Below are 22,323 nucleotides of genomic sequence, written 5' to 3' on the forward strand. Positions count from 1 at the left end.
TGGTTACTGCATAAACTGGCTCAGAAGAGTGGCATGAGATTTACATTCTTCTGTCAAACTTGTACTGTCCTAATCTGAACCTGTTTTTTAGACCATTATGTGGAGAAGGAACATCTGTTTTATTAATCCCAGCATGGACCAAGTCATCCCACCTATCTCCACATGGTAATAGGACTAGTTAGAAGTCAAAGCTGCAGGCTCTCTTAATTGCAGGAGTACTTGGTAATTCCTTCTGCTCATGGGGAATAGCTAATGCATGTTATCTTTGTTTTACTGATAAGCAAAGGTTGTTCACATTGCTTTGGCTGCACTTTCCTCTCCAGTCCACTGATCTCTTTGTTTCACTGCTTTTTCTCACGGAGTGCATGGCATAATGCAGAGCCCAAGGGCAAGAAGGGCAGGCGAGAGCATTCTTTCTATACAGCAGCACAAGTAAGGTTGATTTCCCTATCCTCAGGTTTTGTATGGTTTAAATAAGTAGGTTTGCAAACTAGTTTCCTAAGTATACAAAGCGAATTTGTTTCCCAGCAGAGTTCTGCAAGGCAGATTTGTGTGATCTGTCTTTTTCTGAAAGACTTGGGTAGCTTAAAATGATTTTTGCCATCTTGGTGCACAAGTAATTTGATCCAATCCGAGTGATCTTCAGAAGTACTGGATTTTGCTACAGTGAACAGCGGTAGCAGCTTAGGATATTGTATGCCACTGCGTAAACATCAACTGCAGCTTTTGAAACATGGCTGTTTCGGGGTGGCGTGATATGATTAGGTTGCCAACAAATTGTGGTGTCCCTTTCATTATTCATCTTAATACATATGTGTAACTTGAAAGCAATTGTGTAGATTCCATATGTTCAGTATGGGTCTGACAAGGCCTTCTAATCAATAAGTTTCACTTTTATCTAGGCAATGATAGTTTTTTCTCTGTTTTTCAGTCTCCCCGAGTGAAAGAACCTGTACAGAATTCTGAGGTAAGCTATAATTGCAGATGGCTTTCTGAAATTATGATACCTAGTTATTGCTGTTGTTTGAAGGCATGATTTTATTAGCCTCTTAAAACAATATTGTGTGAAGTAAAAGCTAGTATCTAGCTGAGCTCTGCTTGAAAACCTTATAAAATGAATCATTGGCTATATAATGCTGAGAGGTCTTCCAGAGATAAGTTTGGTGTAGATCCGTTCACCTTTACTTGCTATTGCAAAAGCCTGTAGGTTGTAAGATCTCGAAACAGTGGAGACAGCTGAGAGACCTGAGCTTGTTCAGCTTGGAGAAGGCTCTGGTGAGACCATAGAGCAGCTTCCAGTGCCTAAAGGGGCCAACAAGAAAGCTGGAGAGGGACTTTTGACAAGGGCAGGTAGGGACAGGACAAGAGGTAATGGCTTTAAATTGACAGAGGGGAGGTTTCGGTTACATATTGGGAAGAAGTTCTACACTGTCAGGATGATGAGGCCCTGGCACAGGTTGCCTAGGGAAGCTGTGGCTGCCCTGTCCTTTGGCAGTGTTCAAGGCCAGATTGGATGGGGCTTTGAGCAACCTGGTGTAGTGGCAGGTGTCCCTGGGGGCTTGGAAATAGATGATCTTTAAGGTCCCTTCTAACCCAAACCATTCTGTGATTCTATTGTTTCCTCTTTTAAAAAACTCTAACAAATGACCAACAAAACACATCTTTAAAATGTCTGTTTTGCATACTCTTATTTCACTGGTTTGGAATCTGTGCTCAGAACTGTGAAATAAATCTGTGGTAGTGTTTGATGACAGAAAACTTAAGTTGCAATTTATAACCTGCCTTCAGTTCTGTCTGGTGCTTCTTATATTAGGTATATTAGTATATCTTTCAGTGATAGAGAGTGCTTATCATCTAGAGGCTATGCAATGTCTGTCTTTTCTCTATCGGTGTGAAAAGATAAACAGAGCTGTCTCCTAGAAATTAGTCTTGAGTTAGTCCTGTTCTTCCTTCATCTGTTTCCAGGGATTGATTATAAAGGGAGATCTTACAAAAGGCTACAGTTCTGGCACCGTAATTTGACATAAACTCTAAATTCGAAGAAAAAGCTGAAAACCAGAATCCCTTTGGGATTAATTTCCTGATTGTGGTACATGCCGTAACATACAGTGATGTGGAGGTCTGCTCTCCAGGTTTTCAATATTCAGGGTGATTTTTATTTCCTACAACTTACTCTAAGTTGGAGGGCACAATCAAGAAGTATTGTCAAACTTAGTCCTTTGGCTACCATGCCAAAATCAGGTTCCCTGTTCTGAATAACATAAGAGGTAAAAAAGTTCAAGCTGTCATTTAGCTCTTCCCCCTCCCCCCAATTAATTGCATATAAATGTTTTTAAGTCCAAATCTAAGAGTTTTGTCTGTGTGTTTCAAAGAACTTTGAATTCAGTTTTCAGTGGAATGTCTGTATTACTCTGCCTCTGACGTTTGAACAGAGACGTTTATAGTTATCTTCATGCTTTGCTAGGCTGTGTTCTCTGAAAGGAACTGCAAATCAAAGCAGAGTTGCTCTGCGGTGACTGCATGGCTACTCAAAAGTAGGACTTGGGAACTGAGAAGAGGGGAAACTAAAGGATAGGGTGCACTCATCCAAGCTAGGATATGATCTATGGGCATCCAGCCTTGCTAGCTGCAGAGTGTAATTTTTGTCCAAGATCCATGGTCATGCTGATACCTTGATTTCTTATCCTTCTGTACTGGGGAATAAAGCTTGCAAATGTCAGGGCAGGGGTGTGTGTGGGGGGGAGGTCCCTGAACATAAGGATGCATTAAACCCCTTGAACAGGAACTTGGGATCAGTGTTAGTGTCCTAAAGGCCTGGGAATGCCCTTGCATCTCTGAGTGATATATGCGGCAAACAAGCGCTTCTTGGAAAGGTGGTGCTTGAGTCAGAACTCTCAAGCTCCTTTTCTCATTAAAATGCCTTTTTGCTTGCAGCTATTCCCATCAGCTGAGCCTCCAGGTCCTTCACTCAATGCTCCAGCACAGGCACCTACTCAACTACCTCAGGCTGCAGGACAAGTACCTGCACAACCTCAAACTGCTGTACCTCCTCCACCTAGACAGGCTCCTCCAGCAGCCCCAGCAGCAGCCCAGGTAAGATCAGAATCCCTTTGTACCAGGTTTCAGCTTCATGCTTGTCAAGTCTGGAGCAGAACAGCTAAAATAATTGGAAGCTGTGGAAGGTGCTTGTCTGGAGTTGATTTAATGCTGCTGCTTATGCAGAAGTGACAGCTGGCGTGGTGGCTTGCAAAAGGAATATAGCCAACGTGGGTGCGGCAGTTTTTCATGCTTATTCTGTGGGTGAGCAGTGACTTTTTATGCTGTTTAGGGAGCGGACTCTGGCTTGAGGCAAGGTTAAAGGTAAGGAAAAAAAAGGAGAGTCTCATTTAAGTGGTAGCTGCTTCTTCCTGGTATTTAGGGTGTGTCTCAGCATCAGTGACATCTATAAAGTAAGAGTGGAGAGAAAAGTGAGAGGGGAAAAAAACAGAACATATGAGTTCTCCAGACTTTAGAAGAAAGACAGAAGGCCTAGGTTAAAACTGCCATTGTAGCAGACAAAAATTGTGGAGAAACTCCGTCTTTGGGAAGCTTTGAACCTCATGGTGCTTTTAAACACTTGCATTTCAAGCAGGGAGGAAAGAATGGACCTTTATGGGGAGCTACAGGCAATATGAAAGCTTGACAAGTTTGTGTTTAATTCTTAGCTACATCATCCTAATGTGTAGGATGTAGGTCAGATAGGCATTGCACAGTCAGGAAAGAGCTCTGACTTGTGTTAAAAAGAGAAAAAGGGCCAACCCACATCATTACTGAGACACTTGGAACATGTCATCTTGTTTGTTGATTAAAGCAGTGCGGAGTTTGCCGGACACCTGGCTCCTCTCTTTCATAAGAGAAGACATTAATGTTCATATTTATTGATGGGGAGAGGCTGTCAGTGTTGGAGGGGGCCAAGCTACCATCATCCTTTGGCAGATCCAAGAGGAAGAGACTTGGCAGTATTGGCTAGAAAAAACTCTTGGTCTTACTCCTTCCTAGAAGTGTTTCATTATTTTAAAGAACATGGACGATAGGTGCGTTGCTTCACTGCAGTCAGCTCATGTTCCTGTTTACAAAACTGTTAAAGATAGCGCCTTAGTCATTAAACAAAAATAGTGGAGTTGGGTCTGACATATTCCTGGCTACACTAATACTTTAATACTTAAATCTCCTGGAAAAGGACCAGTGTTTAATCCCTGAATTTCAAGCAGCGGTGAAGGCCAGGACTCTCAGTCCAGTAAAAGGAAGTAGCAGTGTTGGTCTCAGTGAAAGTGTTTTGGTTTGCGCTAGTAGAGTATCTTTCTCCCTGCCACTAGTGGCAATAGCTTATTTGTTGGTACCTTGTCCTAAGGTAAACTTCATACCTTTATGGCAGTGTGTGTTCTTTGTGGCTCTTTGTTCTTTGTAGCTCTTTTTTTGTTAATAACGTGCTTCTTTACAGCTCTTTGTACCTCTCCTGGTTCTTGTAGCTTGTTGGTTACTGTTTTGCAGACCTCTATGCTTGTCTATGAGCCCTTGTTTGTTTTCACTGACCTGGTAAAGCTTTCACCTTCAACAGAACGAAGATTGCTATCAGAAGCCTTAAGTTCTGTTGCTAGCACAAGAGCACCAGCAGCTGAAGTAAAAGTAACTAAAAGTGTATGCTAATCTGCCAATTAAATTATTTTCTAGGTACTCTTCACAACTGTATTGGGTTTTTAAATCAGATGTTTGGGGCAGGGATTAAAATAAAGGAGGTATTGAAGCTGTTGTCAGTGCCCCATAATCTTAAGTTTTGATGCAAAGCAAGCAATCTTTTTACATTTAGCACTTATTCTGAAGTCTCCTGCCATTTTGGCATATCTCAAAGCAGTGTAGTTTATAGTCTTTTAAAGACAACTGCAGAGAGCACCTCCTGGGTTACTATTTAAGTGTGAAGTTCTGTTTCATTAGTCTGTTATTTTCACTGCAGGGTCATGATTCCAGTGACGAGTTAAACTTTTTATTTGCGTTTCTAGTCAATCAAGGTTACCTCTAGTTTTACAACCAGAGAAAGGAAGTGTTAATCTACTTTAAAACAATGTAATCCTGTTGCAGGCCCCACCTCCCCCTGCTGCACCTCCGGTACAGGAAGATACGAAAGTCCCCATCAGCCTTGTATTAAGGTTAAGGTAAGGACACAAAACTGACCTGTCAAAGTGAGCCTTTGTAGAGACAGATGGTGGGAGACTTAACAGGGCTGGAAAGGAGGAATTAGCTGGGTTCCCTAAAGGGGATCAGGGATCTTCACCTTGTGCTGGACCACCTTACTGTTCAGGCACAACTTCAGCCAGTTCTGAGAGTGAAGATCTTTTACCTGATTCAAGGCATGGATTCTGGTCTGTGTCCCTTGAAAACAGGCAGCAAAAGGATTGTAAGTTCATTCTATTATCGTTACACATATTGATGTTTCTCATTTAAGAAGCCTGTCTCTTATTTCTGTAGACATCTTAGTTGTTGATAGGCATTGGACTGGGACTTCTGAGCATCACCTCCAAGTCATTCTTGGACAGTTGCATGATGTGTGTGCATCTGCAGTCCCCAAGTGCTTCCTTCCTCTGAAGGATGTTCTTTAAGGATATATCTACTGACAGGTATGAGTTGCTGAGACACTGGAACAATGTGCCCTTGTACCAGAGAGCTGGCACTCATCCTGGACTTCAGCTCATTTGGGCTCTGTCAGGCTGAAGCAGACTATGCCAGGAACCCTGCTTCCAGATGCACACCCAAATGATTAGTTGTGCCTTGAAGGGGAAAGGCTGCAATGAACTCGCTTTTCACAGACTGATTATTCAATGCCAGCACTTTCTTTTGGGCACCTATAAGAGCAATTAAATGGTCTCTTCTATATAAAATTCTCTTCTTCCCACAGGAATTCAAAAAAAGAGCTCAATGATATTCGATTTGAATTTACCCCAGGGAGAGGTGAGCTGGTGGGAAATTAGTGTGTGAAGGTGGCTCGGGAAAGGCAAGGTTCTGTGTTTGGTGTGCAGTTGTGTGTATGGAAACCCCGTATGAGTGCCTGTGCCTTCTTAAAGGGCTTGCCCTATAGTTGGGCTTGGAGCACTGCTGTTGAGAAGACCCTTCTAGTAAAACTGTTCACAAATGTCACCGTATCCATATAACCATAAGCCCTTCAGAGAATTCCATTTCAGAGTTTGACAGTGTATTTCAGAGTGGTCTGACTGCACCTGGTGTACACCCTATTGTCTGTCTTGTGTACACAGCACTTTTGCTGTTTGGTTTGTATAAGCTCGATTAGGTTTCTATGTGATGCATTCATCAGCTGGACAGTTTCTGTTATGTGGTGACTGGCTCTTGGGTTTCTGCCCAACAGATACTGCTGACGGTGTGTCTCAAGAACTCATTTCAGCAGGTCTTGTTGATGGCAGAGATCTTGTAATAGGTAATTATGTATTGTGCTTTCTGCTCTAACCATTTCAGTAATTTTTTGCATGTTTAAAATGACCTGATTAATGGGTACTGTGGGAGTTGGCTGTGGCCTTGGTTCTCTACCCCAGTGGTTCTACAAAACCACTCTTAATTGTGGTGACAGTTCTGTGCCAGTACACGTAGGCATCCCCCAGTCCATGAGAAAAAGACTTAGTTGGAAACATTATGAAGCAAATGTTCCTTGTAATGCAAAATGAAGGCTAATCAATGCATTAGCTGAATCATTGTCACCTGGCATACATGCATTGCCAAATTTCTCCACAAGCCTGTACTTCTCAAAAGTCCTGCACAAGAGAGGTCTGGGACTGGAATCAGCCAGGCTTTTTTAAGTAGGGCTGGAGAAGGAAGCATAACGTGCACATGCACTAGGGCAGCAGTACATGTTGTGTGGGTATGAGCAGCTACTGCTAGCAACAGTTTGCTAAGTAAATGTGTCCTTCTGTGCAGCAGGTGGGACTTCTAAATTGTCAGCACTGCCTATATATTTCAACTACAGCAAACAAAACGGATCCTTATTCATGGGCTGCAACATTTGGAAGGGCTGCTAGTGTGAAATTAACTTGATTTCCTACTTGATTTACTACTAATCCCAACACATCTAGGAAAAAATAACTACATTTGAAAAAGAAGCATAGTAAGAAATTATAGCATTTTCAGTTTAAAGCAATAGATTTAAGTAGACAGAGTCTAATTGAGACCTAAACATTTTTTTCATTTTAAAAAGTTTTAAATTTGAGTAATAGAAAAAGACCTAGTGAGTGGGATGTTTTTCTCTAGCCTGTCCTAATATTTGCCCTTTTTCTGTGTGTGTGATTTCAGTTGCAGCTAATTTGCAGAAAATTGTGGAAGAGCCCCAAGCCAACAGATCCGTCACTTTCAAACTGGTATTTATTCCTGTTCCCTAATTGAACAAGATGTCACTTGCAAAGAGAAGGCATTGCATTTAGGTGCCTGCGATGTCTACTGTAGGCATCTAATGTATGCACTCTAAATCCTCCCTTCTTTCCCAAAGCTTCCTGCTGGTTGTCTGACAGTAGGCAATGCAGATTCCCACTTATGTCCTCTCATCAGCACCTGGGTTAAATAAGTGTGAGATGATGTGCTAATACAAACATTCCCTTATCCTGGCTGATAAGCATATCAAAATGTTACAAAAGAGTATTTCTGGGCTTGGAGCATACAGTTGTCCAGAAAGGGCAGAAATACTTCAGGGCAGGTAAGTGGGCTGAGAAATGCCACAGACTCCTTTTTTGGAGGAGGAGAATGAAGATGGCCCAGACACATTGCCTCTGAGAAAGAAATGAAGAAATAAAGCAGGAAGGGGACAGGGTAGCATGGGATGGGCAGGAAAAACGGTGTAACCAGTTTATTGGTAGTGAAGCAGTGTGTGCCATTATTTTGTACTCTTTCTGTAAGGAGTTATCACTTGTTTTGCTCCAGTTAGTGCACAGAGCCCTGGTCAGAGCAGATACTGGCAAAACTTCAGTCCCAGCCCTTCCTGTCTTCAAATAAAAGAGACATCCCTGTGGCTGCTTCCTCCCCAGGGAGGAGACACCTGATACACCTTGTTGTGTTATGTAGGGTGATAGATCTCGGCAGCTAGAACATGTGTGTTGCTATTTGGATCTCTGTTCCTTGTGTTTCAGGCATCTGGTGTTGAAGGCTCAGATATTCCTGATGATGGCAAACTCATAGGATTTGCACAGCTCAGCATCAGCTAAACAATGGTCCCAGGAGATGTTTCCCAACCGAGAACCCACATGTGCATATTCGTAATGCTTCTGTTAGCCTAAAAGAGAAAAAAAAAACCACTACTGCCAAAGAATTGAACTACAGCCCCCTTCCTAGAAGCTTTAACATTTTCCTTAATAGGATCACAAACCTTCCTGAAATTACCGATGGTGTTTACACCTTTTGTAAACAACTCTCATGTTTTTGTACCTGTCATCTCAAACATGCAGATCCAACATGTCATTGCCTGCATGTTCATTTTATTATTGCCTTACTTTAAAGAAAAATACTACTGAGTACGAAGCAGGGGGTTCCACTGCTCTGATGATCTTGCCTAAATGTTTGCTTACATGTGGTTTCATTTTTTTCACTTGCTGTTTTTGCACAAGTTTTAATACTGAATGGATCTTTTTTCTTTGTGGTTTTTTTTTTTGTCCTTTACCTGTTCCTCCTATCTGAAACACCAATGTACATGTTGCTTGGGTCACCTGGAGTGCTGAGAAATCTGCTTCTCTTTGGCTGTGTGTTTTTAAAACTTCCTGGTTTGAATGCTTGCATCTGAGAAAGCAAGCCAAGTCTTAACCTACAGGAGGGAGAGACATCTTCCCTTGTGTTTGTGTTTTTGAGAAGTTCCTTGACTTTGAGGTGTTAGAAGTCAGCTTCCCTTTGTAAACTGCCTTAATTTTATTTCATTTTATTTTATTTTGTATCATTTTGGTTCTCTCCACATGAGTGCCAGGCGTGGCATGAGGGCTGAACCTTTCAATTTGTGTTAAAGCAGTCCTTCAACAAAATGTCTTTCATTTTGCATCTTGGATGTAGTCTGTTCTTGAAGCAGACCCATGAGGCATTGCTGTCCAGAAACTGGCCTTTCAGATGATCAACAAAGTATTTGTGATTAGAGGGAGAGGAGATGTGTGTTACTCTGTGTTTGGAAACAATGCACTTCAGCCTGTTTCTGAAGCCCAGTCTGTTATGCCTGGCTGCGTGAGTCCTCCCGACGTGTCTCCCAGTCCTTTGCAAACTTGTACCCGTGGAACCATCCCTGTCATGTTTCACAGCAATAAAGAATCGCCAGTAGAGTGGTAGTACTGGGCAAGCGAGTGCCGGGCTGTGTCCCTCCTGCACTAGTCGCTCGGGTCGTCGGTCCGAGCCCTCACATTTGATCAGGATGTCACTGCAACCCTGTCACACACGTATTTAGCTTTTCTTTCTATGTGGTGTTGAAGTTGAGTTTCTACATGAATAGTATAAATTATACTCCGAGTTTGATAAGAGACACTTGTAATGCAATATGTGAATAATAAATGGTGTTGACTTTTTTTCCTACTGTTTCACAGTTGGCCTTTGTAACTGCTATTGGCTCTGGAGTGTTTTCTACACAGAAATTGCAAGTCTGTAATTTAGCACGCAGATGGAAACGTGTTTTGTTTTCATCAGCCACAAACAATGCAGAAACAGCAGAATGACTGAGTTCAATTAGGACTTTTTTATTTCCAAGTCTTCAGATGAACAATCTGTATTTATATATTGTTCTTTATGAGCAGCTGTGGAAGCTTCCCGAATTATGCATGTTCTTTTTATACTGCCCTTGATGCTTTTAGCCTCTAGGTGGATATTGGGTATGTCCCCATGGGCCATTTGCAGCCCTGTGGCTGGTGAGTGTGAAGGGGAGGGAGAGGAGAAAGAGGGTTTAGGAGCTGAGAGCATGTCAGGGTGCTGAGCAGATGTTCTCCAGAGCCCAGGAAGTGGGTGCCTCATACCAGGGAGTTGGTGGTAGCTGAGTTTGCCCAAGTGTGTTCTTGCACATGCATGTGGCACCTCTGGTGCTTCCTCCTGTTGTCTGACACAAAAAGCTCCCTGTGGTGTCCCCCATCGAGCTTCTTGGCTTGGGAAGAGCAGGCTGGCCTCTTGTCACCCTGTGCTCAGTACAGGTGTATTGGAAAGCCTTAGGATATGGGGATGAGGTAGTCTTGGTACAGTATTATTTTCCCTTCTCTCTGCATGCCATGGGGACCTCCTTCATTCGTGTACTGGTGCTGAGAAAGGTAGAGCTCAAACTGGTCAAATGGAACAATGCAGTGTCTATTTATTTATTCCCCACCTTCCCAAAGCCAGGACCTTTAAGAGCTTGAGGTCACCCTAACCTAAGGCTCCTTGATTCTTCAGTGGAGAAAATAAGGAAGAAACATGGTTTTGCTTTATAGATCTCCAGATGTTTTGGGATAAGGATCCAAAATATTTACTTGGGCTATTACAGTGCTAGACAACTGTCTTTTCTGATGTTGTTCCAGTAAGTGCCAATGCTGTTCATAATTGTTTTCCAGTGTCATTAAGAATTTGGTTTTTGTGCAAATTTCTGATCTGAACCTGAAATCAGGTGGTAATTTTAAGTTAGTTCCTACTTTGAAGGACAATGCTCTGTTAATGAAAATGGATCCTCTTCACAACTTTGATGTATTGTAGATTATAATGAAAGATGTAAAATATTCAGGCTTTTTTCCTTTTTTGGACTTTGTATTTTACTGCATGTCTCTAATTTTTAATCAATAAAGAACAAATTGTCCATTGCCATGTGTTTGGTGTGTGGTTTATGTGTCATTGGGTCGGATGGTGCATGTTGGGAAGGGGTTTGTTTCAGGGGTGTCTGCTACCCCTGCAGCATTTCTGTTTTGGCTGGTGGAAGGTTTGAGAGCCCATGGGAAGACATGGTGGGCACGTTCTATAGGAGTTATGTGCAGAAATGGAGCCAGGATGGCACCTGGGGTTGTACCCTGAGGGCTTGCCTTCACTTGAAAGGTTTGCTCCAAGTTCTTTTTGCCTTGTGCAGCTGGAAATGAGCTTTCCCTGTCCAGGAATGCCTCAGGGTGACATAGCCTGGTATTAAAGTGGGATGATTTATACTCTGGAAAGCATTTGGAGAGTGAGCTGCACTTCCTCCTCTCCACCTCCACAATGCTTGTTCTTCCTGAATTTGAGGCTTCAGGGCAGATCTGATCCAGAGGTGTCCCTGAGGTCTCTCATTACATTTGTAATGGAGCCAGGACTTCCAGAAGACTCACTCGTGTGAGAGGTAGAGCCCAAGCATGCCCCCAGCTCTTGTCATCCTGACAGCTCTTTAGCTGTAGCTCAGCCATTCCTCTCTAAGCACCAGTATCCCCTGCTGCAGCTTACTTGTGTTGTCAGTGGTTGTGCCTTGGGTTGTGAGAGCAAAGAGGTACCTGAAGTGAAAGGTCTTGCCCAAGTGTGGTGAGACTGGTGGCAGACTATCCGCAAACCTCTTGCCATGGGATTGGAAATACTTCTGTGACCTGGCACTGGCCGCTACTGTGAAGATGGAGGAGACCACAAAGATGCCCTGAGGCCTGGAGCACCTCTCTTTTGAAGACAGGCTGAGAGAGCTGGGCTTGTTCAGCCTGGAGAAGAGAAGGATCCGGTGAGACCTTAGGGCAGCTTCCAGTGCCTAAAGGGGCCAACAAGAAAGCTGGAGAGGGACTTCTGACAAGGGCATGTAGTGATAGGACAAGGGGGAATGGCTTTAAACTGACAGAGGGGAGATTTTAGGTTAGATCTAAGGCAGAAGTTCTTCCCTGTGAGGGTGGTGAGGCCCTGGCACAGATTACCCAGAGGAACTGTGGCTGCCCCATCCCTGGCAGTGTTCAAGGCCAGGTTGGATGGGGCTTGGAGCAACCTGGTCTAGTGGAAGCTGTCACTGCCTGTGGCAGGGGGACTGGAACAAGGTGAGCCTTGAGGTCCCTTCCAACCCAAACCATTCTGTGATTGTATCTCCCCCCAGCTGCTGACTTTCCAGCTGGAGAGGAACCTCCCCTGGATGGTGTGTGCCTCTTGAAATTTGTTTCACTTAATGGGAATGCAGTGTGAGTACAAATCCCAACCAAGAGCATTGCTTTGTCTTCATATTTGCATATCCATGACTGCCTATTGCTGCAGGGCTTATCTTGGGTTTAGGTATGGGATTCAGCCCCAGGGAAGCTTGTCTCTGCAGATACAGCTGCCAGGGTCAGGCACCGGGGAGATATTAAATGATTTAGTGGCATCCCATGCATGGCTTGCCTGTGGTTGTACAGGGAGGCTGCAGAAGCTGAAGGAAATGGAGACCCCTGTCACCTGGAACCACAGCCGATTGGTTGCTTTTCCTCATCTGCAGCTCTGCTTGTCCATTAGCATCACTCCCTTTATTCCCTTGGAAGTTTCCCAGCTCTTCATCGCGTTGGGCTGTTTCAGTCTCTCTGAACCTTGCTTTCCTGAGTGGAACTGCTGGGGACTGTCTCACTGATTTAGCAAACACAGTGCTCACAGCTGCTTTGGAGATGAGTCTTTTTTTTTTTCCTGTCAATGACACCAGGCCCTGGAAGGCAGGTTCCATGAAACAGGGGTCCTTCTGCTCCAGCCAGCACCCTATGCTTGTGGGTGGCACAGAGATGATTAATATATTACATGGTGTACTTAGGACAGGTAAAACATCAGGCATTAACTCTGTCCTGACTTCACATATTTGTGGTGGCTGCCTACGACTGCAGGGCTTATCTTAGGTTTAAACATTAATTCCAGCCCTGTGGACAGTCTGTTCCAGCACTGTCCTGTTCCAGATACAGCTTCCAATGTCGGGCGTCGGGGAGATTTTGAAAGCAGTTGGTGATTTTGGGCCATTTCAGAAATGGCTGGTGCTGCTCACCTTGCTTCCATGCTTCACTCTGTCTTTCCACCAGTTTTGCCAGCTTTTTATGGTTCCCCATGAGCCTCATCACTGCAACACCAGCTGGATCCGTGCCATTGGCCCCAACCTGACAGAGGAAGAGCAGCTGAACCTCACCCTGCCCCGGGATGCGGATGGGGCATACGAGCAGTGCTCCATGTACTCGCCGGTGGACTGGGACCTCGACTCCATTGTGGCTTATGGCCTGAATGCCACGGAGAAGTGCAGCAGTGGCTGGGTGTACCCCTCAGCACAAGCACCATCCCTGCTGACCGAGGTCTGTAATCACCTTTTGATGTGCCGGGGATGTGGAGGGGGTGAGAGAGTTGCCCTGTCCTGCAGTTCAGTCAAAGCTGGTGCTGGGCTGAGATGAACATCGGGTGTATTTTGGGGACCTTGGCTCCACCACCCAGCCCCCTGTTGTGGTCCTGGAGTAGTTGCAGGCAAGCAGGCTGTGATATAGGTATCAGCAGAGCCACAGGCAGAGAGTAATCATTCTCTGCCTGTGGCTCATTACAGAGCGGAGAGAATAATCATTCCTGGTGGGACTTTCTGGGTCTCCTTGCCCCACATGCCTCTCTGCAGATAGAGGTAACCTTCCAACTTGTCCCTGTGCACAGCTTTGTGCTTCAGATGCTGGCCAGGGGAAGGAGGCAGAGCTCAGCGCTTAGTTTCTGCTCGCATGCAGGCTGGGGAGCTGTGATGGTGAGCAGCGGTGGGGTGCCTGCCTCAGGACCTCTGCATCATGATTCCAGCTCAGGCTGTTTGTTGCAAACGGCACGAGTTCCTCACTGCTCCTGGTGTGGAGGTGCCAGGTTCAACAAGGACAGGAAAGCTTGCGAAGCCGCTCATCTAACATGCAACAGGAGCTTCAGCAACAGTGCTCCAGTGAGCAGTGCTGAGCTTCTTCCTGTGCTTTCTGACCTCTCTTGTACTTCCTATACATGATCTCTCCTATGTGACTCTATAGATGCCCTCTGGGTCCTGGTGGTTGCAGAACATCCCTCTGACAGAAACTGTTTGGCCCAGGAGTCAGTGCTGTACTCATCCCTTCTCCTCTGGGAGGGCAGGCACTCCAGGAGAAGAAGGAAGCTGCTGGGACTTCTGTCCCAGGTCCCACTTACGCAAAATTTGCCAACCAGGAGGCTCCCCTGGGGGTGCCTGGGCTGGAGGGGAGTCCTGCAAGTCCTGGTTCTTGGGAGAGGGGCACCACTGAGAGCCCCATGGGCTTGTCCCACCACTGACCTGTGTCCTATGGACATGCAATGAGCACTCACATCCTTGGAGGGAGGATCAGAAAGCACCTGCAGCCTGTTGAGATCAAAGCATCTGTGTTTCCTTCCTCCAGTTTGACCTGGTGTGCGACAGGAAGGACCTGAATGACATCTCCCAGTCCATCTACATGCTGGGGATGTTCCTAGGATCCATGATCTTTGGGCCACTGAGTGACAGGTGAGGAAACACAGCCACAGCAAAGGTCCAGGGCCTGTGTAGAGCCAGCATGCTGCTCTGAGCCTTTCTAGGCACTGCACCCTGTGTGTTTTGTCACTGCTCCTCACTCACAGGGACCCTGACCAAAGCCCTGAGGTCCTGTGCAGTCATGGCCACACAGGAGGTAGAAGGGAGAAAGGCACAGTGTGTGTGCAGGGTGCTTCACATGGCAACCCAGAGTCTAGTCTAAGTGAGCCCTATCACCAGTCACTGTGTAACCCATTGGGCTCTTCTTTATCTCCATGGGGCCTCTCCAGATATCAACTGTGTCTTCCCTCTTCCTCTCCAGGATGGGCCGCCGGACAGTCATTCTGATCTCCATGTTCCTCCAGGGCTTGTTTGGGGTAGCAATCGCCTTTGTACCCCATTTTGATGTGTACATGGCCTTCAGATGTGTCGTGGGGGCTTCAGTGGCAGGGATCACCATGACGATGCTGTCCTTGGGTGAGTAGGATGCTTATGCGCTGAGGCAGACATATGTGGCCTCAAGACGTGATAGGAAAGCTCTGTAAAGACATAAATGTCATCATGTATGACTTGAAAAACACTGCTATGAGGACAGGTCTTTCTCTGCACTATATTTGGCACTTTGGCATCTCCTTAACCCTAAGTGAGAGCCATAGGGAGCATGTCTCCCATGCCAGTGCTCAGAGTGGGGCAAGGGGACAGCCTCCCAGTTCAGGAGGTCAGTGCAGCGAGAGAGCACAGTGGCTGTGGAACATGATGGGTTTGGGCCCCAGGCCTGCCTCAGTTTGCAGCTCTGTGGTTATTAAGAGCAGAGAGGACGTACTTGCACTTCATGTCCTCCTGCCGAGGACCAGAACACCCTGATGATAAGGAGAGGTGGTGCATCTTACAAAGCAAAGGTGATTTGCATGTGTGACTAATGCCAGAGCTCTGACTGCTGGTCTCCTGTCCTTACCTTCATGGGAGCTCTTCTCCGAGGGAGGAGTTTACACAGGGAAAGTCATTTGCATGGATGACCCTGAACTTTTGTTCTTCTTCTCAGCTACAGAATGGGTCGGTGTTTCACACCGGCCAAAGGCAGTGCTTACTTCTCATTGCTGCTTCGCCATTGGTCAGATGATTTTGGCTGGCTTGAGTTACGGTATTCACAACTGGAGGCTGCTGCAGATTGCAGGATCTGCTCCTGTGTTTGCTCTTTTCTTCTACATCTGGTAAGCAGGAGCAGGGCAGAACTTCCTGAAGACACGAGAGCAGTGGGTGTTGAAGGGTGGCAGTGAGGAGGTATCAGCTCAGGAGCAGGCTGGGTCTTCCCCATTAGAGTATAGGTGATGAAGGGACTTCTGCAGACCTCAGCACATCTCCTTGGAACACTGGACCTCTGAGAGCAGCAGCTGCTTTGCTGCAGGCCCTCAAATACGGCCTTTGAAGCCTAAAGGTAGAGTATGTAATGCTCATTTCTTGCAGGATGTGGTAACAAGGAGGTGGGCTGTGGGAAAACCCAGCAGGTCTCAGCAGCATCTCTGCATTTCATCCCCTTGGCAGGGTGCTCCCAGAGTCCGCTCGGTGGCTGGTGATAAAAGGCAGGATAGAAGAAGCTAAGAAGGTGCTTCAGAAGGCAGCATCCATCAACAAGCGCACCCTCCCACCGGAGCTCCTGGAGCAGGTACCTGCAGGGGCTGCAGAGCTGCTTTCCTCTGCGCTTGTGTTTGTAGCAGCCCTGGACACCCTTCCATGTTTATGCCGTGGACGCCCTTCCGTGGCCACTGGAGATGATTTGGGGATGGATGGGGGTGACTCCAGCTTCAGCTGCGCTGCACCCAAACAAGGCTGGGGAAGAGGCTCAGCTGCTGTTGGTGACGAGCACGAGGTCTCTGTTCAGTCTGTGGTTTCCCATGCACAAGTGCCCGAAGGGGGTCACCTCCTTGCCCACCCCAAAGCCCTGCACTTCGGAGATGTTCGTGCCCAGGAACCTCTTGCTCACCAAAGCAGTGCACTGGGCACGCAGAGCACAGGCACAGGAGCCCAGCCCCAGTGAGCCTCCTGCCCTCCCAGAGCAGATCAGGGTCACAGGCGTGTCCCACTGGGGCTTTCCTTTGGCTGCAGATGGAGAGGAGCCCGCCAGGGGTTTCCTTTGCCTGCTCTGACTCTGCCTTTCTGCATCTGGCAGCTGAAGCCCGAGGCTCAGCCCAAGCCTGGAAGCACTCTGGATCTCTTTCGGAAGAAGCACCTGCGGAAGGTGACTTTAATCATGACCTGCACCTGGTAAGATGTGTCCTGGTCCCCTCTTCCCAAGCTTCTAGGGAAAGGAAAGCAGTGATTGAAGGTTACTGATAATTGCAATTTCTCCTTGTGTTTTTTTTGGGTGTTATTGTTTTTTTCTGTTTCTGGCTATTCAAGATGCTGTGTTGTTTTTGGGAAAGGTTAGAGCCATTCCAGCTTTGGCAGTCCTGTGGTATTTTAGTTTTATGTCCCCCTGCAAATGCCATGGCTTAGTCAAAATGTCGTCATTGAACATCACTATTGTATTTGCTCATGGCCAATAGATATGCTCAGTGCCACCCTGCCTGGCTTTCAGGTTTGTGAACAGCCTTGTCTACTACGGGCTGAGTCTGAATGTGACAAACTTTGGTCTGGACATCTACCTGACACAGCTTGCCTTTGGAGCAGTGGAAATCCCTGCCCGTGTTGGTTGTATCTTCACGCTGCAGTGGTTCGGGAGGAAGAAAACCCAGGCTGTTCTCCTGATACTGAGTGGACTCATGTGTCTGGTCATCACTGGCATCCCTGAAGGTGAATGATCTCTTTCCACCTGAGAGGACAACCTCTGGGACAGGGTGGCACAGAGCTCCAGTCCTTCCCTTGCTGGTGCAGGTCCTGTCCTCCCAACCAGACTGACTCACCTCCCTCAGGGTTTCAGCTGTCTCTGGTGCTATGGCCACAAGTGACTTGGTTCACTCCCCAGAGCCCACTGTGGTCAGCAAACTTTCACTGACAATTGTGACAGGAGAAGGCAGAGCTGGGGCCAGTAGGCCCCTTATTAGCACAGTTGTCCTCTGGGAAAATGAATATGTGGGGAGGTGAGCTGATGGATGCAAAGTGAGCTGAAGGTGGCACCTAGGCCAGAGCTGCTCCTCAGACCATGCTCAGGTTTTGTCAGAGGTGATGGCTCTCTACAAGTGATGCAGTTGTTGCCACACATTCCCAAATCTCCAGCCCTGAGTGGTGCTGGGACCTCCATCATTCCACAGCAGCGTTCTCTCCTCCTCCCTTCAGACCAGCCCGTGGTGACCACCGTCCTGGCCACCATCGGCAAGTTTACAGCCACGGCCTCCTTCTCCACTTCCTACATCTACTCCGCAGAGCTCTTCCCCACGGTCATCAGGTGAGGTCTCCCCATGCACCAGAGCTTCCCCCTGCCGTGGCTGGTGGCAGTGCCCACTTGTCCCCATGGCTGCACTCAGCCCATGGTGCCCCCTGCCCGCCCCCCGCACTGCCCCTCGCTCCCCAGGCAGACTGGTGTGGGGCTGTGCTCGATGTCGGCGCGGCTGGCGGGGATCATGGCACCCTTGATGCTGCTGATGGAGCGGTACCACCGGGCCATCCCCATGGCCGTCTTTGGCAGTGTCACTGTGGTGGTGGGGCTGCTCTGCTTCCTGCTGCCCGAGACCCGCGGCACTGACCTGGCGGATGACACAAGGGATGGCTGCCCCCCAGCCCAGGTGAGGACCCGGTGGTGCCGGTGCTGCCTCTTGGGCAAGGATGTGGGGCACCAGTGCTGTGGGAGGCTGTCAGCATTGCATGGGCTGGGGGTTTCTTTGAGGCTTACAGTGGTGGGAGGGCAGAGAGTGGGGCTGCCCCACTGTGGAGAGAGGGATGGGGGCCCCATAACCCTGCCCATGATGGTCACCCCTTCATCCCTGTCCATGGGGTGGAAAGACTCCAGGAATGGCTGGTTTTTCGCTTGCCTCCCTCTGCCCTCTCCAGGGAAGGGTTTTGTGCCTTATAGCCATGTTCTCTGGCTTTTGTACTCCCGTATCTCCCAGCCTCCCTTCCCCATGGGACTGAGTGGAATTGCATCCCAATACTTTTGCTATACTGCTGGGAGAAGGGTGCCAACAGGGGCACAGAGCCTGTGGTCAGTGGGAAGCCAGGTTGCTAAGGGCTGCGTGTCTCAGAGAAGGCTGCCATCAGCTCAGAATGGGTCTTTCTTTGCTTTTAAACTCTTTTCCCTTTCATTAGGTCTGTGAAAATGCCAACAGCAGCTCTGAAAATGGACATGTGAAAGGAAAAGGTGGTGGCCAAGACAATGAGTACACAAAGAGCACTCAGTTCTAGCTGGGCCTGCAAGCGGCTCTGGCTGAAGGCAACTAGTGCTGTGCCAGCACCAGGGACAGGCAGGGTCTCCATTTGCAGGACACCACCACCTCTTAAGTGATCACTGCCAATTCTCGTCTTTCCTTTCCTTTTTGCTTTCTTGCCTCTCCCCCTATGGCTTGTTCTCAGGCACTGTGTGCTCTCTGGTGTTCTACAGTGCTGTTGCTGGAGAAAATCTGATGCTTTTCATGTAAGGGTGTGTAGGTTTTGTCTAGGATAGAGTTTGTTTTCTTCATAGTATCTGGTATGGGGCTGTGATTTGGATCTGTGCTGGATAACACAGGGATGTGTTTGTTACTGCTGAGCAGTGCTTGCACAGAGCCAAGGCCTTTCCTGCTCCTCACCCCACCAGTGAGCAGGCTGGGGGTGCACAAGGGGTTGGGAGGGGACACAGCTGGGACAGCTGTGGCCATGGTTATGTCAGTGCCACAGCAGGTACACGTCTGAAGGGAATGTAGCCCAAGGATAGGTCCATGCTGGAGAAGGTACACCTTGAGGCATCTCTGGCTGTGGGTAAGTCCATGCTGCAGCAGGCACACCTTTAAGCGTTTGTGGCTGTGCATGAGGTCATGTTGGAGCACATCAAAGTATGGGACATGGATAATCCAATGGCAGAGAGGGACTGTAGCCATGGGTAGGCCATGCTGCAGCAGGTATCTCTCTGAAGGCACTTTAGCCATGCTGGAGCAGGTGAACCTCAAAATTACTGTAGCTGTGGATAAGTCTATGCCACAGCAGGAATACCTCTGGAGAAACTGTGCCTCATTGATATAGCTTCAGTTGGAGCAGGTACACCCCTAAGGGACTGTGGTCTATGGATAAGTCAGAGCTGCATCAGGGGCGAGGAAAGGAATTCATTGCAATATTATGGTGTGGTCCAAAGGGTCCGGGGTGGGGATTGTAATGGAATTACATCTAAACTGTTGTAGCCCCATATTTGAGATGTGTGTTATAGGAATTACTGTAGCAGAAACCACCTGATCCTTCCATGAAGCAGTGCAAGTGTGGCAGTGACCTGAACCTGGGCTGTCTTTGGTGCCTAATAACTCCATTCAACACACCATTTCTCCTGTCCTTATGAGTGACCATAACAGATGGAGCCCAAAGTCATGGACTGCATGAACTCAATGGACATTTTGTGGACATTTCCGGACATTTTACAAGGGTGGTCACCATCAGGCATGTGTTCTCCCAAGTAATCATTAGGTGTGATGGAGCCCTGCTCTCCTGGGAATGGCTGAACACCTGCCTCATGATGGGAAGTGGTGAATGAATTCCTTGTTTTGCTTTTCTTGTCTTCACAGCTTTTGCTTTACTATTAAACTGTCTTTGTCTCAACCCATGAGTTTTCTCACTTCTGTTATTCTGATTCTTTTCCCCATCCCACCAGAGGGGAGTGAGCGAGTGGCTGTGTGAGGCTGAGTTGCCAGCTGGGGTTAAACCGTGACAAAGGGCAAAAAGAAAGCAAACGGGGTAGAGGCATCATTGTCTCTTCCTTTTTCCTGTCCTGTCTTCAAGAATGTGAGGCTCTGATCCTTGTCCAAGTGAGACACCTGCCTGGGGACTGAAAAGACTTGCAGCAGGGTACTGTGCTCACTGAGGAGAAGGCCAGAGCAGATGCAACACTGAAAACAATCTCACACTTGCAAGAGGGAGTGATTTCTCTTCAGTGTCTAGCGTTTTGCGCAAGGGCACTGTTTCCTTGGAGAAGGCTGTGGGCTGCTTCCTTCTGGTTTTTACAGAAAATAAGGCATTCAGGGTAAAGGCTGGGGGAAGATGTCCTGGATTCAGCAGTAGCAGTCATTTTTTCTCCTTCTTAGTAGCTGGTGCAGTGCTGTGTTTTTGACTCTCAGCCTGAGAACAGTGCTGACAACACTGATGTTTTTAGTTGCTGCTCAGTAATGTTTACTCTGACAAAGGACTTTGAGAGTCTCATGCTCTGCCAGGGAAGAGGGGAAGCCAGAAGGAAGTAGAGACAGGACACCTGACCCAAACTAGCCAAAGAGGTATTCCATACCACAGCACATCATGCCCAGGATGTAAAACTGGCGGCAGTCACCCAGAAGGGCTAGTTCACTGCTCAGTGGAGAGGGGTATCGATCAGCGGGTGGTGAGAAGTTGTATTCTCTTCCCTTGTCATTATTATTGTTGGTGGTAGCAGTAGTGATTTCTGTTATACTGTAGTTACTGGGCTGTACTGATCTCAACCCATGGGAGTTACATTCTTTTGATTCCCCATCCCTCCGAGAATGGGGGGAGGAAAGGGGGGAGTGAGCGAGAGGCTGTGTGGTTCTGAATTACTGGCTGGGCTTAAACCACGACAGAAGAGATTGGAGCAAAATGCTCCAAGATATTGAGTGAACCACAACTCCTTTGGGGAGGTCTGCTCTGATGCTGTTTCAGCCAGCTTCATAAATAAAGGCGTCCAATCACATCTGAGGTACTTCTGCTTCCACCTCATTTGTGCCACCAGCAGAAGGAAGATCCATTTCATCTTCTCTTTTTTTGGACCACTGCACCTGATCAGTTTGAAGACCACTTTTGGCTGAGGAGTACCTGAATAGTGCAAAACACGTGACTGTTTTGACTTATGACTGTTTTGACCTGCTCAGCAGAAATGGGAGGTTGTTCAATGGTTTTACCTTGTCTTATCGTTGCTGCTACCTGGTCCACCCATGGTCTTGCACTGTAATAAATAGTGCTCACAACAGAGTTGATCTAGGTGTGGTGGCATAGCATGTGAGAATGCAAACACACTTTTACATACATACAATGGGATGTTTTGGGCTTTTATCATGTTGAGGTTATGGACAAAGGGTAAAAAGTGCCTTAGGTGACCTGAAAGGATAAGGGAAAGAGGGCGACTCTATAGCCCAGGGGAGGGAGACAAAAGGTTGAAGAGAAGGTGAGGACAAAATAGGGTAACAAGATTTAACTGGGAAATTCAGATGCAAGACCTTACTGAAGTAGCTTACCAAGCCACGACTAGAGGGCCAGTTGTGGGAAGGTGCTGAAGTGGTGAGGAAATGCCAGGGGCACTGTGAAGGGTTTGCTAAGGCATATCAGTAAATATCCAAGTCTTCTTCAGGCCCTCCTATATCATACATAGGAGTGAGGCCCTGCTCCTGCATTTACACCCTCACTGATATTTGTCTGTGTTCAGGTCATAACTTCTCGACCTCCTTGGAGGAGACCCAGGTTCTATGATTCTATGTATCACAACATCCCCCACTGCTGAAGAAGCTGGTCAGGTGGGACCAGAGGTATTTAGTGACATTTTAAGGCATGGAGGGGCAGCAGAGCCTGGCCTGGCCCTGTTCCCTGAGGTGATGACCTATGGAGTGAAACAGCTCTTCCTGTTGCCAGAGGAACCCCACGGGGACCACTGAGACAATCAGCGCATCCTTGGTGACAGTGACATCAATAAACCATGCTGCAACCCTTAATTTCTGGATGTCAGATGATGTCCTGGACCTTGCATCTTGACTGGAGGACATCATTGTCCTCTTCTTCCTCATGCTCAAGAGCAAAGC

The 22,323-nt window shown here is 47.3% G+C and overlaps 2 protein-coding genes across 5 annotated transcripts in view; both read left to right on the forward strand.

The window, feature by feature from the left end:
- OXSR1 (oxidative stress responsive kinase 1) overlaps positions 1 to 10,813 on the forward strand; it is a 93,472-nt gene extending 82,659 nt beyond the window's left edge. For 2 of the 3 annotated variants that reach the window (XM_061474573.1, XM_061474575.1), the window contains exons 12-18: positions 932 to 967; positions 2,935 to 3,093; positions 5,116 to 5,189; positions 5,930 to 5,982; positions 6,395 to 6,463; positions 7,330 to 7,394; positions 8,157 to 10,813. In XM_061474573.1, the coding sequence (XP_061330557.1) occupies positions 932 to 967; positions 2,935 to 3,093; positions 5,116 to 5,189; positions 5,930 to 5,982; positions 6,395 to 6,463; positions 7,330 to 7,394; positions 8,157 to 8,231 (531 nt within the window). In that variant the 3' untranslated portion in view covers positions 8,232 to 10,813. The remainder of the gene's footprint in view (positions 1 to 931; positions 968 to 2,934; positions 3,094 to 5,115; positions 5,190 to 5,929; positions 5,983 to 6,394; positions 6,464 to 7,329; positions 7,395 to 8,156) is intronic. The other variant, XM_061474574.1, reaches the window with a different exon arrangement.
- Positions 10,814 to 12,748: 1,935 nt separating this feature from the next.
- LOC133280038 (solute carrier family 22 member 13-like) lies at positions 12,749 to 19,065 on the forward strand. 2 transcript variants are annotated; one of them, XM_061474335.1, is made up of 10 exons: positions 12,753 to 13,235; positions 14,307 to 14,410; positions 14,739 to 14,893; positions 15,459 to 15,627; positions 15,959 to 16,079; positions 16,584 to 16,678; positions 16,992 to 17,206; positions 17,690 to 17,798; positions 17,925 to 18,135; positions 18,656 to 19,065. In XM_061474335.1, the coding sequence occupies exons 1-10, from the start codon at positions 12,864 to 12,866 to the stop codon at positions 18,749 to 18,751; spliced, it is 1,647 nt and encodes a 548-aa protein (XP_061330319.1). In that variant the 5' UTR covers positions 12,753 to 12,863; the 3' UTR covers positions 18,752 to 19,065. The 2 variants fall into 2 exon arrangements, with proteins under 2 accessions (XP_061330321.1, XP_061330319.1); XM_061474337.1 differs by lacking the exon at positions 18,656 to 19,065 and having other exon boundaries at positions 12,749 to 13,235; positions 17,929 to 18,123.
- Positions 19,066 to 22,323: the final 3,258 nt, after the last annotated feature.

Source organism: Pezoporus flaviventris, unplaced genomic scaffold, assembly GCF_033815535.1.
Source record: "Pezoporus flaviventris isolate CSIRO_AGI_PZ_B2104156 unplaced genomic scaffold, CSIRO_AGI_Pfla_v1 ptg000079l, whole genome shotgun sequence".
Lineage (NCBI taxonomy): Eukaryota > Metazoa > Chordata > Aves > Psittaciformes > Psittacidae > Pezoporus > Pezoporus flaviventris.